The sequence below is a fragment of the Chlorocebus sabaeus genome, chromosome 25 (genome assembly GCF_047675955.1).
Source record: "Chlorocebus sabaeus isolate Y175 chromosome 25, mChlSab1.0.hap1, whole genome shotgun sequence".
Classification (NCBI taxonomy): Eukaryota; Metazoa; Chordata; class Mammalia; order Primates; family Cercopithecidae; genus Chlorocebus; species Chlorocebus sabaeus.
In genome coordinates, this window is record NC_132928.1 from 13,556,684 (window position 1) to 13,576,683 (window position 20,000).

The 20,000-nt window shown below is 37.3% G+C and overlaps 1 protein-coding gene across 1 annotated transcript in view; it reads left to right on the plus strand.

Annotated features, from left to right (window-relative positions):
- Positions 1-20,000, plus strand: part of USH2A (usherin) — a 785,943-nt gene that overhangs the window by 400,027 nt on the left and 365,916 nt on the right. The window contains exons 32-33 of the mRNA XM_007988447.3: positions 16,380-16,539; positions 17,884-18,055. Coding sequence (XP_007986638.3) covers positions 16,380-16,539; positions 17,884-18,055 — 332 coding nt within the window. The remainder of the gene's footprint in view (positions 1-16,379; positions 16,540-17,883; positions 18,056-20,000) is intronic.

Below are 20,000 nucleotides of genomic sequence, written 5' to 3' on the forward strand. Positions count from 1 at the left end.
GATTGTTTGGGAGTTATATAAAGAAAGAGAGAAAGAGACCCAAATCTCCTGTCTTTTTTATCACCTACAAACTGTATTGATTTCACTTTCCTTTCCTAAATGCATGCTTTAAAGTCATTGTCCATCTAAGAAACATACAGAGTCCCAAAGCACAAGTTTTGATGTAGTGAGCACCCATTGATTGTACCTTGAAGTGGATATAGATAAACAGATGACAGATAGATCAGGTAGATATATAGATATAGATATAGAGAGATTTATCTTGAATTTCCCTAGATCCCATTAATCTGAATGTACAAATAAGTCTCATTAGTTCTAATATTTGTATTTCACTGCCTCATTGCCCTCACCTGCTGTAGATGATCTCTGCCTCCAGCAAACTAATCCTCATGCATTTCTGGGGAGTCCATATGGGTTTTCTCACTTGCACTTAGGATCAAGCTGGACACCAATTGGCTAAGTGCCATAGTTACTCCACTGTGCATCTCCATGTCCCTTCTCTGGATAAACCCCATCATCTATGGGCATAAGGAACACTGCTATTCTTCCATTGCTGCTCTACCAGGCACCTGAGTCTCTCCCACTGCTGTGCAAGGTGGAATAGTTTTCCACCAGGGGCCACCTTAGATATTCCTGGTCAGGTGAGTACCAGGACTGCTTTGCTAGGTAGAGCTGTCCCAGTCGATTCTAATACACCCCTCTCTTATTGTGTCTGTATCATTTTACTGTATTCTGCTAGTATCAAAACTGAATGAGACTGTGTTAAAAGTGGTGGTGGAAAAATGGCTTTCTTCCTTGCCTCCTTCTTTCTTAGGTGAGTCCTAAAAGAATACTGAGTAGATTTCAGTATCTTAAAGGTTTAACAAAACAGCTCTTGGTTTTATACTAAATACAAAACTGAGTAAACTAGCCAAGGCTCTTAGAATGATCTCTCTCTTCTGAGAACCAGGGCACCATACCTGGCTCCAATTTCTCTCATGATGAATTCTTCAAAATAGTTTCCAGTGTATGGGCCTTCGCTGGGTTATCTCACATGTTGTTCACATGCTCACAGATATCTGAGTCAACAGCACACCCAGAGGTGTTCCCTCCTTCCATGACTCCTCCCCAAACCCCATGCCAAGAATGCCAATCCCCAGTGCTAATGGAGGTATGCTGGGGGTAGCTTAGCCCCCTGTCTCAGTCTATTTAGTGTTCCTATAAAGCAATCACCCAAGGCTGGGTAATTTATAAAGAAAAGAGGTTTAATTGGCTCACAGTTCTGTAGGCTGTACAGGAAGCATGGCAACATCTGCTTCTGGGGAGGCCTCAGGGAGCTTTTACTCATGGTGGAAGGTGAAGAGGAGCAGATATCTCATGATGAGAGAGGAAGCAAGAGAGAGAGAGAGGGGAGAAAGTGCCAGGCTCTTTTTCAACAGCTAGTTCTTGTGGGAGCTAAGAGTGAGAACTCATTCACTCCCATGAGAAAGATGCCAAGCCACTCATGAGGGATCTGACCCCAAGATCCAAACACCTCCTCAAAGGCTCAACCTCAATATTGGGGATCAAATTTCAACATGAGATTTGGCGGGGCCAAACAAACCCTATCCAAACCATAGCACCACCCAATTTGCGAGATATACCCAGGCAGATCTAAATATATCTTATACTCACAATGAGGTCCTCCTTTTATGAGGTACCAAAGATGTTCTATTAGGGTTCCCAGACAAACAGAATGGAGAGAGAGAGATTTATTGTAAGGAATTGGCTCACATGACTGTGGGAGCTGATAAATCTAAAATCTGAAGTCTGCAGGGCATGTTAGCTGGCTGGAGACCCAGGGAAGAGTTAGTGTTGTAGTCTTGGGACCAAAATCTTCAGGGCATGTGTTAGTCTATTCTCACGCTGCTAATAGAGACATGCTCAAGACTGGGTAATTTATAAAGAAAGGAGGTTTAATTGACTCACTCTTCCACATGGCTGTGGAGGCGTCATAATCATGGCAGAAGAGCAAGACCTGTCTTATATGGCAGCAGACAATAGAGAATGAGAGCCAAGTGAAAAGAGAAACCTCTTCTAAAATGGTCAGATCTTGTGAGACTTATTCACTATCACGAGAACAGTGTGGGGGCAATCGCCCCCATGATTCAATCATCTCCCATGGGGTCCCTCCCACAACACGTGGGAATTATGGGAGCTACAATTCAAGATGAGATCTGGACAGGGACACAGCCAAACTGTATCAGGGCAGATGAGAGTTTTTTGTTCCTCATGACATAAAATATGGTGTCTTTTCCAACACCACTTCTGCAATTCTCTGACTCCCACTAGGTATGCTATAGTTCAGCTCAGTTCTGACAGTAACTACCTGGAGTTAGAGTCAGACTCCATAGATTTAAGAGTCCGGTCCCACAAGACTGCCTTCCTTTCAAAGGCCAGGCACAAGCATTGGGTTCCCAGGTTAGCCACGATTCTGTCCAGCTGAGCTACAATCTTGGGTTCCCACAACCCCCTCTTCAGGGTTGGTAATTTGCTAGAATGACTCACAGAACTCAAGTAAATGCTATACTTACTATTGCAGTTTATTTTAAAGGATGCATATAAACAGCCAGATGACAAACCTCCTCAAACTGTTGTTTAGGGGCTTTTAGGAGGTTTCATGACATAGGCATGATTGATCAAATCATTAGTCATTGATGATTGACTAGATTTCCAGCCACTCTCCCTCTCCCAAGAGGTTGCTGATTGAGGAGTGAGGCTGAAAGTTCCAAGCTTCTAATCAAGGTTTGGTCTTTCTGGTGAACAGTCCCTATTTTGAAGTTATCTAGGGGCCCTCTGACAGTCACTTAATTAGAACAAAAGATGCTACTATCATTTTTATCACTCAGAAAATTCCAAGGATTTTAAGAGTTCTGTTCCAGAAACCCAGTACAAAGACCAAATATCTTTCTTATATCACAGCAGGCCAGCAGACTGGAAACTCCCACAGAATTTTTATCATGCAGTCTTGAGGCAGGATACTTTCATCTTTGGGAAATTTCAATCTTTGCTCTAAAGCCTTTCAACTGATTGGATGTGGCCAACCCATATTATGTAGGGTAATTTACTTAAAGTCAACTAGCTATAAATAAATGTTAATCACTTCTAAATAATAACTTTATAGCAACATTTAGATTAGTGTTTGATCAAACAAGTGGATACCATAGCCTGGCCAAGTTGTTACACAAAGTAACCATCACAGATGTATTATTTTACTTAAAATCATCAATATTATATGAAATAATTCAGAAATAAAAAATGTGTTGTCACAGTGTGAACACTTATAAGTGTTTTTCCCACAGAGATGTCAACAGACTGTGCTTTGAAAATTGCTGTTTTAAAAGAGAAAAGCCCATCATTCTATGGAGATGATTCAAAGATAGACAATCTAGTAAATATCTTATAATGGGCCAAGTACTACTAGTTGTTAATTTACACTTGCAACATCAAACACTATACCAGCTTTTTAAAATGCAGTTGTTGCATATAATGCATTGTGTTTTTGCAAGTAAGTGTACAGTATAATTCTATAGGATATTTATTTACACCCTAACCTTACAATTTAAATTCTGATACTCCATTGTGCTCATCCTACCCACCCTCTTCTTATATTCAAAGCTATTAGGGACTACTTGCTTGGCATAACATTCCAAATCAAACTGCAAAGACATTTTATGATGAATTAAATGGGTGATGCTCTCCCAGCCTTTGTAACTACTAGAGCAAACATCTAAGAAGCAAACATTTTTATCACAAAATTCTGATTGCCAAGTTGTTTTTATGAAATAGACATGCAGTAGAGATTTTAATCTTAGAAAGCATCTAACACAAACACAGATTTCTCATTTTATAGATGAGTAAACTAAGATCCAATGACGGCAAGTATTTTTTCCAAGTTCATACAGACGACTAACAGCAGAACAAAGACTAAAGAAAGCTCTCCTAACTCCTCCCCCCATTTTTAGCATCCACTGCATTCTTTACTACAAAATTATTAGCCTGGTCTTTAATGGTGGCCTCAAAGAATGGTTTTTAGTGTTACTTCCTCCACTTCTTTCATATGTCCTGTGCTCCGGCTAAACTGAACTGTGTTAAACTAAGCTAAACATTTGTCTTTAAGCTTGTACTGCATTTTTCTACAGTGTTTTTGCCAACTCTTCCCATCCAGAATGTCTTCACTCTTTATCTCCACTGCTTTAAAACCTAAACAATTTTCAATTTAAGTGCTATCTCTTTTTTAAAGTCTTTTACATTCTTCTAGCCAGATATAATTCTAGGAAAATATTGCCATACTTGACTGCATAAAGATTTAAATTGTCTATATAGCAAAATAAAACCATTATTGAAATGATAAAACAAGTGACAAACTAGAACAAAATACTTTATAGCATGCTTATTTAATAAATATCTATCCATAGCTTGCTGAGTAAAAGACACTGTGCTAGGTGCTATATCCAAATAATATTGACTTATTAGCTTTCAATTAGAAAAAGAAAAACACTGTTAGATATGGGTCAATTAGATACACAGGCACCTCCAAAATGAAAAAAAATATGTAAATATAGTTATAGAAATAATGATAATAATAATAAATGAGATGCTACTTAACCTTTTTCAAATGTGTACATATTTTTTAAAATTAGACTTCTCCATATTGAGTAGAAGATTGGGAAAAGAGCTCTTTCATGTAATGCTGTTGTGAATGACAATTGGCAATTTATATCATAATGTGCCACAGCGTTGTTCTGTATGGTCTCAATCCCCTCTGCAAATGTATGCTCTACTTTTCTCTACCTTGTCCTGAGCTTTAGCCTCTGGATTCTCTTTGGGTTCTGCCGGTGTAAGACATAATAACATAATACAGAGAACAACAGACAGGAGGGAGTGAGGCCAGAGTGTTTATTTCCCAGGCTCTGTGCTTGCAAGGATTCAGATGGGCAGCAAATGTTCCTCCACTGAAGGGGAGGCTCTTCCTACAGTACAGCTGTCTTTCCAGCCTGATGTGGTCCTCAGCCTAGGGAAGTAAGGGCTTGGTCTGTGTTTAGCCACCAGCCGTGTACTCATTCTTGAATGTGCCTGTTAACCCTGGTCCAAATCCTGTAAATAGTCCCTGCCATATTTCTCTTTAATAATTCCATTTCAGCGTGCCATCTTCTCCCTTGTCAGGACCCCAAATCATCCCTCTTTGACTGGGAAATTCTACTTCTAAGAGTTTATACTTAAGGTACAGTTAAGAATGTAGCCAATAATACAGTAAATCCATATTAAATGTTATAATAGTAGTAAAAATGATTCTAGTGAAGCACAAAAGAGAAATCAATCCAAACTGGAAGAGTTTGAGAAGGTTTCTTATAGGATGTGACATTCAATTTGTGTCTTAAGGGTAGCATGAGACTATGGCAAATCAGAAATGTATATTTCTTGCCACCCAAAAGAGATATCTTGGAGATATTTATTACTTTCTTATGCTATATAAAGCCTAGTATAGGGCTAGGTTGAAATAGTATTAAAATAATATTTAAGGATTGATTATAGGTTTTCATTGAGAACCATTCTCAGTTGATACTTTACTAAGCTGACAATAGACTTAGCACTGCCTGGCAAATGGTAGGTAGCAGTCAGTGATATAGCCGTGATTATTACTGAATTAACAGCATCCTAACCTTCACTACAATATTTGAAAGGGAGCACTGATTCATAGACCTTTTTCTTTTTTCTGCCACAGGTAGTCGGGCACCTATTACTCTTATTATGCCTCATTATTAACTTCTGTTGCCTAAGAAGATACTATATGTTGTATGTCACATGAATATTTTCTTACAAAGTATTAATTGATTCCTAATCTTATTAAAGAATAGGATAGTAGTAAATATACAACTAAATCTGAGAGAAAAACCTCTAATTTTGCAACAAAGATTTAGCCAAGTTATGCCACTAAGTTTGTCCAAATAATAACTCTATTAAGTTATCTCGATTATCTCCTCTTTAGTTTGTGAAATGAAAGCATTAATGAAGATCAAAAGCTATCTGCTGCCTCCCTCATTCTATATCTATCCTTGTGCAGAGGCAAGGTAGGGGAGTCGGTAGGATGTTTCTCTGTGTGTGTGTGTGTGTGTGTGTGTGTGTGTGTGTAGATAGAGACAGAGAACAAGAGCAAGACAGAGAGAGACAGCAAGAGAAGGAGACTGAGAGAGAAGGAAAGCGGGAGGGAGGGATGGAGGGACGAAGCGGGGGGCTTTCTCGCATTTTATATTACGAAAGTAATTAAGAAAAAAAATCCTGAGTTCAGTATTTTGTAATTATTACAAATGGGATATTAGAGATGTTCAGGAAGCCAGAGTAGAAGACTGCTAAGAATGCTGTCAGCCTAAGGAGTTTTTCATGGACGCCTTTTCGTTCTAACCAGCCACAGAAGAAAAGAGGGAAATGAGGAAACATCATCCTTCATTATCACAACTGACAATAATGGTTCCTCCTTATCCCCAACTCCCCGCCACACACACACAAAGTAGTGACTGACAACCCCAGCAGGCTGGGATCCCCCACCATGTGCCACCTGCTGCAAACATGTTGGAGGCACCAGGTCCTCCTTTCTTTTTTGCCAATTTTCTCATTGCAAAAAAGTTTTACTATTTAACAATTAGGAGTGTCCAAAGTATGAGGGGTCATAAGATGCCTACAAAAAGATACATCCTTGTTCTCAAAGAGCTTATAACACTATAAATACTGATGACTGGTGTAAGGATGCTTACACAGGAAATTTATTAAAAGAGCAACTCAGTAGAGTAGAAACTATGCATCTGTTGAAGAGAGTCAGGAGATGTTTCATGGATAATACAAACATTGAACAGGGTTTTGATGAAAGGGAGGGATGTGGATTTCTCTGATAAGGTGGAAAATATAAGCACAAATGGAAGAATTTATTGAGTGTAGTATGTGGTTTGTGTTCAGTTTTAAATATAAGTCCTTATCATAGCAAAGTGATTTCAACTCTACAGATCAGTTTGAAAGCACAGGACTGGATCTCGGTGATGGTTAATTGCTCACCTGGCCAAAGAAAAGCATGTTGCAGGGTTAAGGCTCCTGTAAGGAAAAAGAGAGCAAGGATGTTCAGGCCAAATAAAGTCCCTGTTTTTATTAATTATGAGGTCAGAATCTGGTTCTTCTGGAATCAAAATGCTGAGCAAGCAATTGTGGAGCTAGGGCTACACAATGACAGAGATGAATGCAACCTGACATTCCACATGTAATCTGGTGTAGCTCATTGCTTTTCAGGCATCTACGAGCAACATACCACTTCTCAGGTTTGCTGTTGAAGATGTGTTCTCACTGATCCATAACCTAGCAGAAGTTTTCAGGTTGGAATACCAAATAACAAGATAATGTGGTCAGTGCTATCTATATTGCTCCAAAAATTTTAAACCTCTAATTGATGATTTGTGGGAAGGATGCACAGAGAAAAGAAAGGAAAACCAGGAAAAAGCTGTGTTTTTCATTTATGAAATATTAGGAAGTTATCAGAAGAAGACCCAAACAATACGTATTAGATCATAAAGAAGCAAAAAAAAAAAAAAAAAAAAAAAAAAAAAAAAAAAAAAAGGCTATGTAATTTTCTGATGGTAGAAACAAATAAGAAGATATAAATTCCTCAGTTTACACCACGAGTTAAAAGAAAATCATCACCTACTTATTGGTTCATTTTATAAATTGAGATCAATGAAATTCTCTGAACAACAGCATGAAATCAATCGTAAAATAGCATATAATTCATGGCCAGTATTGTAAATTATGGTTTCCTTGACAGTAATCGGTGAGGTTTCCATGCACTGGGATGCATTTCCTTGTAACACGTCTAAGGATAATGCCTGTGGATCCATTTCTAATGCATATTAGAGTGATCTGTTTTTCCCTGTCCACAACTCCCTGTGTTTGATCTTATGCAAATGATGCAATCAAGCAAATGGAAAACAAGATGTTGCTGCTCAGGGACTCTGACAAACAGTGGCCTTATGTTTTCAGGGTTTCCCCACCCTCCATTTACGGAACTCAGATTTGTGTACATACCTACAATTGTTTGAATCCATTGGTACATTTACATTGCCCTTGAAGGGCCTAATCACATCTGTAGAGACATATTACCAAATCAGTTGCAGTTAAGCTTGGAGGAGAGTTGTCATTACTTTCCTCTTTGCTTTAAATTTTAAATTGGTGGCTTTGTTTATGACCTCACTCTCAAAGAACATCTTAGCCTCACTTCCCTGTTACCAACCCTTTTTTCATTTCTTTTTATTAACTGTTTTTAAAAACTTCTCTCTCATTCCATTCATTCATTATGCACATGACTACCCCTTCCCCCAACCCCCAACCTGATGCCTCCTCCTCTTTTCTTCTCCAATTTTTTTCCCTTTCCCTCATCACTTCCTCCTGTTTTACCAAGAATTTCCCAATCAGATCACCATGCAACTTTCTCTGCCATATGTCAAATTAGGTTCTCCTCTCTCTCTCTCTCTCTCTCTCTCCTTCATGCTTCATTATTTAAAGAACACCAGTAACATTTCATCTTCTTATGGAAATAAATTGAGAATAATCCATTTTGGGGTGGACAGTATAGGCATAAAAACAACTTGAAAGTCAAAAAAGCTATTTAGTCACAGTGGTTTTCTTTGTCTTAAGTTTACAGTTTTCAGATTCTTAAAACCAAAAGAAAATCCCCAATTTCTATTGTAGTGATGACATAGCAGTCAGATTTCCCAAACAAGAAATATAACCTAACAAAATACTTTTTTGGTGTGAATTAGCTTATCTTAAAAACTTAGAAAACATTGTAATTGTACCTAGGTTCTGAAAAGCTTGTCTGTGTGGTTATGATAAGCAGAGGTGAGTATGTTGAGTATGTAGCATTCATAAATTTCAGTCTTCAAGACATATATGTATGTCTCTATCCCTGTGTACAGTTATGCTTTTATTTCTATAATTCAGTTTAATATCTGACTTTATTCCCATGTAACTTAGTAGTAAGTAAATCACAGTCACTTTGGGGGTCCTCACGCCTCCACTAATTATCTAAAAGCTTCTGGAGTCTTACCTAGTTCTTTAGCATATGGAGTGTGGCCACCTGGGATTCTTTCTTTCTCTGTGCAAAGGGATAACTATTGAGACAACCCCTTCACATTCAGTGGATATACTCATTGCTTCTACATCATACTTGGGCAACTGATATCTTTACAAGGTTCTCTGTGGCCCTGCCTGAATACAGACACCAAAGCCATTCCTTTTGCTCTGGTCTTGCCCCCCGACCTGGGACTCTACCTTGAAAACAGGGGTCAGGGCTCCTCCTTCAGAGAGCTTGCACATTTCTCCTTCCTTCTATCCTTATTCTATCAGCCAGAGAATTCTGAATTAGGGAAGTGGGAGACTCCATACTTCCTGTTTCTCCCAATATTATATCTGAACTCTGAGTGAGTCTTCCTTCTCTGTTCCCTCAGTCACTCTGTCTAGAAGGGTTTTTTTTTTTTTTTTCCCCCTGTCTCCTGACCAGTCACATTCTATTTTATGGAGAAATCTATTTTATAGTTAAATTCTGATTTTATAATTTAATTGAGTGTACTAGTCTGTTTTCATGCTGCTGTTAAAGACATACCCGAGACTGGGTAATTTGTAAAGAAAAGGAGGTCTAATCGATTCACAGTTGCATGTGACTGGGGAGGTCTCACAATCATGGGGAAGGAGAAAGGCACATCTTACATGGCAGCAGACAACAAAGAAATGAGAACCAAGCAAAAAGGGAAATCCATTATGAAACCATTAGATCTTGTGAGACTTATACACTACCACGAAAACAGAAGGGGGAAACTGCCCCCATGATTCAGTTGTCTCCCACTGGGTCTCTCTCACAACATGTGGGAATTATGGGAACTACAATTCAAGATGAGATTCAGGTGGGGACATAGCCAAACCATATAACTGAGAAACATTTAGATAAAAATTAAATGGAGAAAAGATATAGGGTCAGTAGGAGGGAAGGATGGAAAAAACAAAATAGGTTACTATGACCATCAGATTGAACAAATCCATTGAACAAATCCTGAGCATTGTAGGGGTTTAGAAGAGGAAGCTCTACCCAAGGGCTTCAATTTAAATGCTTACTTGGTTCCTCAAGAGAATTGGCCAAACTGTGAAAGGAGAAGAAGGAAAAACAAATCAACACAATGAAGAGACAAACAAAAGAACAACATAATTATGGCTGAACAGTCCCAAGAGCCCAGTTCAAATTGGAAAACCTGAAATTATAGTAGACTCTTTCAGTGTGTTCAGTGACGTCTCTCAGAAACATCTTAGAGTTATGAGAAGTGTTAGAGACATATGATGATAAGATTTATCCAGAACTGGAAATCAGGATAGCCACATAGAAGAGGACTGGGGATGTGAAGAACCCTATGTGACCCAGGGAGTATGGTGTTGTAATGAATGATCAAATTTCATAACAAGGGAAATGCCACTATTGAAAACATTCTGAGAATAAGAAAAAGAGGTTTAATGGACTCACAGTTGCATGTGGCTGCATGCAAGAGACTGGACGTTGTGGAGTGGTATAGGAGTGATTGCATCGATGTGACAAGTGGAAGAGGTGGGAGGTAACAAGTTTGTGGTCACAGAGTGCAGGATTTAGATTTAGAATCTTGGAAATCACCTGAAGATTATCAAGTAGTAGGTGTAACTATGCGGAATGATGAATAAATGAAGTAGAGGTGAAGGGCATTGCATTTGAGGAAGTTAAAGTAAAGCCAAATTCAGAGATGAGTCATTATTGAGGATGTTAGAGTTGCCAAAAAGGGATTATGATTGAAAAGAAAACTGAGCCAACGCTGAAGTCATAGAGAAGAGAAGCAGTGTGACCGGAGATGTAATGGGGCATGCGTTAACTACGTTTGGGGCATATCTTCTTTTAAGTAATGAATTGATATTGATTAACTATTGCTATTTTTCTCCATCTATGGTATAAATATATATCACAGAAAATTTGAAAAATATATGTAATAAAAATTAAATCTATATGCACTTACTCTAAGAAAAATATTGTTAACATTTTGGTATACCACTATCTCCTATTTTGTTTTTATTTGTTTTTATTGTTTATTTCTTTTACAATGAAGCACTGGTATTTTAAAATTACGTTTTGGCCTTCAGGTGGGTACAGCTTTGCCTTTTTCTTGTATTTAATGGTAAATCTCCTTTATCTTACAACTATAGACCCCTCCATTGGCCTGACAATTGTATTCATTATATTCTTGAAGATTTTAAAATATTTTTAGACAGTACTATATTTCTGAGGAAAAAAAATGGCAAAATGTGTAGAGGGCATAGAGGTATCCCTCTGGTCTTGCTCATTCATTTTCAACAAGTAAAATCACGTGAGTTAGTCATCACACCAATCCTGGAGATATCCTGGTGAACATGATAAAAAATATTTCTCTGAACTCAAGAAGTTTACATTCTTCTGGGAAGGATATAATATCAAGACATAAATGAAAAGACAATTTCAGACTTGTTTTAGTAATTATGATATGGCACTAAATAAGGTGATATGACAAGAACCTGGGGATGATGGTGGCCATATTGTTCAATTATCAAGAAAGACCACTCATAGAAGGATGAGCCTGAAGCATAAGAAAGAGCAATCCAAGCACAAAGAAGGAGAAACTAGATTTCAGTTAGAAGGAGCAGCACCTGCAAAGGCCCAGAAGGGTGAACTTGTTGTGTTAGAAGTACAGAAAAATGCCTAGGGCTAGTGTATGAAAAAAAATGGGGAGAATGCTAAGTCAAATAGGATCTTATTGACCATTATTAGATTTCATTGTAAGCGCAAAAGAAGGGCACTGCAGGGTGTTACTCTGAAGAATCAAAAGATCACTCATGGTGAATGATCTTGCATTCTTCACTGGGAAAACTGAAGTAGTTAGAGGATAATTCCCATAGACTCTGCTATCCTCTGCCCATCCACCAGCATTGGCACCCACATAGTGTGCATTCTCTCCCATTACTATAGATTGTCTCTGTTCCAAGTTCAACTCTTTCACTTTTGAACTAGATTCTCCTCTTTCACATATTCAAGGACAAAACTCCAGCAATTTTTTTCTCTTTCATCCGTGTCTAGTTTTCCCTTTGCTGTTGGGTCACCCCATCTCATGCAACATAAATTTTTCTCTCATTTAAATTACTTTAAAAATCTTCTCTTGATTCTACTCACCTTTTATTTATTGCTTCATTTATCTGTTTTCCTTTGCCACAGAACTTTTTGAAAATGTTCGTTATATTCACTGTCTCTAATTCCTCTTCTATTTCCTTATAAGCCCACTCAAATCAGGCTTTGGTGCCGACAAGTTCACTGAAACTTCAATTGTGCAATTACTGATGACTGCCATATTGCTATACCCAATGGGCAATTTTTAGTTCTCATCTTATTTCACCTTTAAGTCTTAAAAATTACTTCATTTGACTTTCAAGACACCATAATCTCAATGTTCTTCTCATACCTTACTGGTCACCCTCTGTCTCCTTGATTGATTTCTCCTTTACTCGTTTGGTGTCTTTTATGTTGGTATCCCAAGGTTTTGGTTCTTATACCTTTTCTCTTTTGTATCTACACTCACACCATTTGCACTCCTAGCCATCTATATGATAATGACTTACCAAATTATATCTCAAGCCATAAACTCTTCCTGTAATTCCAAACTTCTGTTTAAATATCTCGACAATCTCCTCTTGTTTATCAAACTAACATAGCAAATATCTAATTGGCATTCATTATATGAATTCTTATCTTCTGCTCCATGCCTCCCTCAACCAATAAAATGGTTACTTTATCCTTCCCTTTGCTCAGGTCAAAAGCCTTGGAATCAACTCTGAGTTTCCACTTTCATACTCTACCTACAATGCACTAGGAAAGCCTGTTAGCTTTGCCTTTAAAACATATTCAGAATCCAACCACTTCTTACCTGATTATTACACTGGCCTCCACTTACTTAATATTACAGATAGCCTCTTCAGTGAGATTTATTCTTATGCTCTTGCTCACTACCATCAATATGTCATCTAGCAGCCAGAATGATACTCATGAAGTCCATGTTTGATTGCAAGACAGCTCTGTCCAAAATCCTTGGTGGCTCCCTAAGGAGAACCTCTTAGATTAAAAACCAAAATTCTTACAAAGACCTACAAGGCCTGCATGAACTGGCCCCTCATTAAATCTCTAATATAATCTTTGATTTACTTCTTTCTAATTTGTTCTGATCCATCAACATCAGCCTCCCTGCTAGTCCTCAAGCGTGTCAGGCATGTCTCTCTTTCCATGGCTTTGCTCTGCGTGTTCCCTATCTTTGAATGGTCCAACCCAAAAATTCCCACAACTTTTACACTCATCCCCCCTTCAGGTCTTTGCTCAAAATGTCACCTTCCCAATGAGGCCTCTGCTGACTCTTACCTATTAAAATTACCCAGAACTTCTGATTCTCCTTCCTCTGTTCTGTGTTTTCTGCAGCAATTTTCATGTAATGCAGCATGAACATCTTAAACTCTGTTACACATTCACTTTAAAGACATGCTATCTTCTAAAATGCAACACCTTTCTTACCCATACACTTCACAATACCTTGGATAATCTAGAGGTAAATCCTAACTAGGGATGGAGGATTTGACAAGCTCAACTGAACTATCCCTATTTCAATCCTGGCTGACTAGCCATTCCAGCCCTCTCAAGCAACATGACCCTTCTAAGTATACTTACTTCCCATCCTGACCCCCCACTCCCAGTCCCAATTATTCTAGAAATGAACACTTCCCGCTCCATGGAAGAATCTGGGCATGGATAACAAACCCTGAACTAATTGCTTCAGGAATCTCCTTCCATCTGAGGCAGATATTCTGGGTGGGTTTAGGGCTTAGGTGATCACAGTCACCTTCAAAGCATGCAGTTTATAGGGGAAAGGTGAGTGGGGCACTCTGTGATAAGCAGACACTGTGGTATGTGATACTATGATGTTGCATTCTTGAGAGACCTAAGTCCTACCTTGAGATACCTGAGTTCCAGATATGCAAGTCTGTACCATGGAAACATATGCAAGCAAGCATCAGGCCTTTTTGAATGGAGTAACTTCTCCACCACCTACAAATTGGGTAGCTAAATCCCTGCCCCAGCAAAGCAGAATGTAAGAAAGAAGGAAAAACTGTCCCACTCCAAAGAGTTCACTGGCCAAAGAATTTTGTAACATCCAGTCTCAGTTGCGGCTGACCAAGACAATCTGATATGGCCATTGTATATTTCAAGGTCACATGGATTTGGCCACTTCGAATATAATTTCTGGCTGGAGCATGTTCTTTCAGCAAGGTGGATGTGTTCTCAGTTGAAACACTATAGGTTTTCTCCAATTGCACTGACTTACCCACCAGGAATTCCTCTAAGCTTGGTGACCTCCTTGGTTTTTGCTCCTGCAACGGGACTTAAAATCAAATCCCCAGCTTCTCTTTTTCAGGGAGGACAAGGAATTCAGACAGATGAGAACAATGAGAGAGAGAAAGGTCACCAGAGAGAGAAGATGAAGAGAGCAGGGAAATGACAGATACAATATGTTAGCATATAAACACATTATAATTTTGGCCAAGATTGGCCCCGGTGGTAGGTGTTTTGCTTTGCATGAAGTTTTCTCTCAGTAAATAATAGTCTACTCTCTCGGTAGCACCTGAGGCCACTGCTCTAATGATTTTAACTTCATAAGTTTCCTAGAATGTTGATCCAAATGAAGGCACCCCAGTTCTGTCTCAGTCGTGCTCACATAGTGCAACTGTTGCTGCCATCTCTCAGCAGTCCCTGGCAATGCCACACTGCTTCACCACAAGCTTCAAAATGTCCTTGAAGTGTATGTTTGCACTACATTCATTGGGAGTGCCCCATCTCAACTTGCAACCATTGGATTCCTGTAGGATAGAATTTGTAAAGAAAACAAGGTTTAATCAAAAGCATTAAGAGTCTCTTCTTGTTGATAACTTTTTGTTCTAAGGTAACTATATTTACTGTAAATTATTTTTTTAATCTCTCTTCTAGTGAACTACATGTTTAACCAATTGATTATACTTTGCATGAAAACCAAAGTGTTCTTTCCCCAGTTTACTTTTGTTATCAGTGCAATGAAAAATCTGTTTGCCTGAATTAGGTTGCATTTCATTAATCTCTTCAACATGAAATTGTGGTGGTTCATAGTTAATGAGATTTAAGAATGTGGGTTACTTAAATTGTGACTAATTTATTTTAAAAATATTTCAGAAAATAACGATTGTTTCTGGTAGTGTTAAAGTATTAATGATGTGTAAGTCTTGGTACACCTGGCTGAACTTTGGTTAGATTACCAAGTGTAGTGAAATGTTCAGGATATTTCAGAATTGAGTTAGTATATTACAGATTAGTTTAATCTAATACAAGAGAATGTGGTATCTATTAGAAAGACAGGCAATACAAAACACGAGAGAAGTTCAGGGGAGGGAGAAATTCTTTCGGCCTAGGGCACTACCCTACTCTCATGGTCATCTTTCAGACCTAGTTCATCTCATTCATTAATTATTCATTCATTCAAAAACACATATTCAAAACCTACAATGTGCCAGGTATTGTGCTACATACTAAGAATGCAAAATGAATTTATTACCATTCCTGCTCTTAAGGTATTTAGTGTATCAGATAGTCATGAGGTAGTGTTTTTAAGTGTTAAGCTAAAAGTATGTACAAAGATAAAGAGAAGAGGCTAATAGCTCCATCTTGTGCTGGGGTGACAGCAAGGAGTGTTAGGGACATCATAAGGAAGAAATAGGTATCTGCACTTCACCTCGACAATTTGAAGGTCAAATAATAGTCAGGTGGTGGACAGGAGAAGAAAGAAATCTGACAAACGGAATTACAAGCTCAAAGTCATTGTTACAAGCTATGTATTTGCATTTCAAAGGCAACTCCTGTTGTCTTCAAATGTGCTTTAAAATAATTTAAATATCTCATTTATTTTTAAACAGAGCCATTGAACTAAGACTAAACTTAGCAAATGAATTACTTGGTCACAGACATTCCAGAAAACAGTAAAACTGTTAAAATGAAAAAGTCAAAACAAGAGTTTGATTGACACTTGTCTATTTAAACATAACCAGAGTGTATTTAAGGGATGAAGCACTCTGTATGGTATTGCTATTGATTTTTATGGCAATTTATTCATATTTTAAGCCTTACCTTAGCAATTCTTTGAGGTAGGACTATAGTGGAGGAGTGAAATCTCCTCATAAGAAGTATAATGCTAAGTAAATTCTTGTTTCTCCCTACCCCCTAGATTTAGCAGTATTTACACCCCACCAGTTTCTACTCAGTGCATGCACACATGTGGGCTGTACAAACAGTTCCTGGGTCCTACTGTACACAGCACAGCTGCCACCAGAACACGTGGATTCCCCAATTCTGACTGTCCTGGATTCTAGAACTATACACGTACAGTAAGTAGAAATGTTGTCTTTCTCTCATGCTGGTTCATGCAAGAATCCCAGTGAGTTTAATCAGGGGAGGAGTTTGTGACATAAAATTAATTTTATTGTGATTAAATGCATAGAAGTGATTAGTTCAGTGGATCTGGGAACCTTTGATTATCACTTGCCAGCCTAATTTCCATTTTGTCTTTATGCAATCAGGCTGAGCCACATAGGTACACAGATTCCATGCAAACTTTAGTAAAGGAAAAACTGATCACTTTCATGACTGCCTTGAACTTTTTATATATGGGGCATTATTTGTAATGATTTGGAATTAGAAAGTATTTATATCTTTTTGAGTATAAACCAGGACCTTCTTATTCCCTTATTACCTGCAACTGATATCAGAAAGGAAATTTCACATATAGGCATGTTCAGATGATTTCTGGTATAAGTGATTCTTGCCCATTTCCTAATACATAAGGTATAAGGTGTACTATTTTACTGAGCTAAAATCTAATAGCTCTCTCTTATCAAGAGTTAATACTTGTTCATATTTATCTCTCCTGGTCTCAGTTTTCTTATCTCTAAAATAAAAGTTTAGGCTGAATGAATTATGACATTTATTCAAGCTGAAAAATATTATGATTTACATCTCATTGTTCCATGTCTAAATTCTCCTGTTGGCTTCGTGTGCCACTAAGCCAAGCCACGTGACTTAGCCAAAAAGATCTCCCACGACTCAAGTATTTCTCAGCTTAACAATTTCCTGTCTGTTCTTTGATTTGCCCTTCTCATTTCCACTGCTATGTTGTAACCCTCATCTGAAACGCCCTCTGTTCTTCCTTCTACCTATCCAAATCCAATTCATCTGTTAAGAATAAAATCTTATGTACCTAAGTAGTGTGTCACTTCATTCAAGAAGTCCTGCCTGATTGTTTCAGCTCTTCCAACCATCAATGTCACTGTTTTCTATAATTACATATTAACCCTATGTTGGATTCCTGGATTTTCCAGGACAATTATATTATTCCCTCTTTTCCCCGTATCTAAGTTCTCAGATGTTCTACTTCTGAAGTTTTTGTTCTACAGCTTAAATTCAAAATAAATACTCACTTATACATTTTTGTATTGTTAGCTAATTAAAATTATAAGTAACCAGACGGCAGGAGTCATATCATATTTTATTTTTGCCCCTCAGAATAGGCATTGGATAACTACTTCAGTGGCTTATTTTAAATGAATCAATTTTGATATTTATATTTTATTTAAAAAGCGTCACAAATCCAAGTTCAAACGTGTCCTTTGAAAATCCTGCATATTTTAGTTCTGACTTGAATGAATGATAATGCTGCATTTTACCATTCCCAGGTGGAAACAACCAAGAAAAATAAGTGGGATTCTGGAACGCTATATATTATATGTTTCAAATCACACAGATGATTTTACAATTTGGAGTGTCATCTATAATAGTACAGAACTTTTCCAGGATCATATGCTACAATACCTTTTACCTGGTAATAAATATCTCATCAAGCTGGGAGTAAGTTTATTTCCATCACTTTCTCTGTTCCCATTCCACTTCATTTCCACTTCTTCTCCCTCTCCTTTTGTCCTATCTTTTCTTTCTCTCTCTCAAAAAAAAAAAAAAAACTGAAAAATCAAAATCCTCATGTATTGCTATTTATACTGAAAACTCACTTCCCATCCTAAATGTGAATTCTGTTGATCTAATACCTACACATTTATTTTATATTATTCAAAATGATAGAATAACAGCCTGAGTCAGTAGATTTTCCCAAGTCAAAGTTGGAATTATCAACATTTTTAAATTACTTGTAGAACATCGTAATTGTTAAGAACTTTTTCTAAAGTGCTAGGATTAATAAGGTTATTTCTCTGTGGCATTTGTATTCATTTAAAAAACAATGCACAGTACGAAAATTTAGATCCTATATTTTTAAATGGAAGTTTAAATGACCGTCAAATATTCTTGATTGTTGTTACATTCTGGTTTATATTATGCTCATATCTCAGAAGAACAGTCACTTAATAAAACTCCAGAACCAACATAGTTTAGAGGTTCCTTTAGACAGACAATAGCATTTTTTTTTAATGCAAAATAGCACTTTTACACAAAGGTCTTTTAAAAGACCTTGATATTACTGTGGAATTTATACTCAGTAGTTCCTTTTGTTTTTTGATGAAATATAATCTTTTTTAAGTTTAATAGCACATCTGAAAATAACTGAATATAAACATGAGATTGTCCCTATTTGTTTTAAACACACTCTTCATTTTATAGCAATACCTATATAAGGATATTTGCTTTGATAAATGCCATAGAAAATATTCTGCTCTTGATTATGAATAAATTTACATTTATGTAGACACTGTGTATGCATTCATTTTACTTAACATGCTCTTGAATGCTCTAAATATTACACTATGAGAAAATAAACTACATTCAACTATTGCTAACTGTCTGACTTAACACCACAAAACAAGGGCAATCAGACAGTGGTAAAAAATACCGTTCAAAACTGACTCCGTGTGCCTAGGTGTTCCGCACAGCAGAGTTTTCAAAACAGCACTTTGGTTACTTACAGTTTTATTACCCATTAAGTAAGAAATATAATAACTTGATTTTCAAATGCTAACACAGAAATGCAAACTATTTTCAAAATAATGGTAGTATCAAAATCAGGAAGAGTCTTAATTTTTTGGAAGCAACCAAAATTAAACCGAAATCGTGCTCTTGGTTTTTATCAGAAGTAGGCAAATCACATAAAACAGATTCTATTCCTAGGGCAGATTTTAGGATGTGCTGTGCGGTCAATCAGAATTCATATCAATCTCCTATATTTTATAAATCCTTAATACCTTGAAAATACATACTGGTAGATTAGGAGTCCTCTGCCCTGAGTATTAATTCAGATTTTGCTACTAACTGTGTGACCTAAGGCAAATTCACTTAACCTCACTGAGTTTTATTTTCTTCAAGTCTAAAATTAGAACATTGAACTAAACGATTTTTAATGTCTCTCAGCCATAATATTCTATGATGCTAAAAAAAGTAACCCCAAACACTGTTCTATGGAGTCAAATGCTATCTGTCAGCCCCTGAATAGTGTTGATGTGAGACGTTGTAAAGATGTGAAAATCCTTGCCTTAACTCTTGGTGGGGAAATAAACTTGCTCACATTATTTTCAAGTTCACTATATTTATTAGGGCAGAAAATAATATATTTTCAGGAAAGATTCAACTAACAGGTTTTTTACTTAACTCTGTTACCAAACAGTAAATTAAATGAACCAAAACATTTTAGGTTCATCCTGGTTAATTGAGGGATTACTATATATTTCACAGTTTCAATATAATAACTGGCTTTCAAGGTCATTAGATTCATAGATTGAGAGCAGGTTCTCAGCAAAGTGGAGTTGCTTTTATAGATCATTATGGCATGTTGACTAAGAGCTGGAAAACA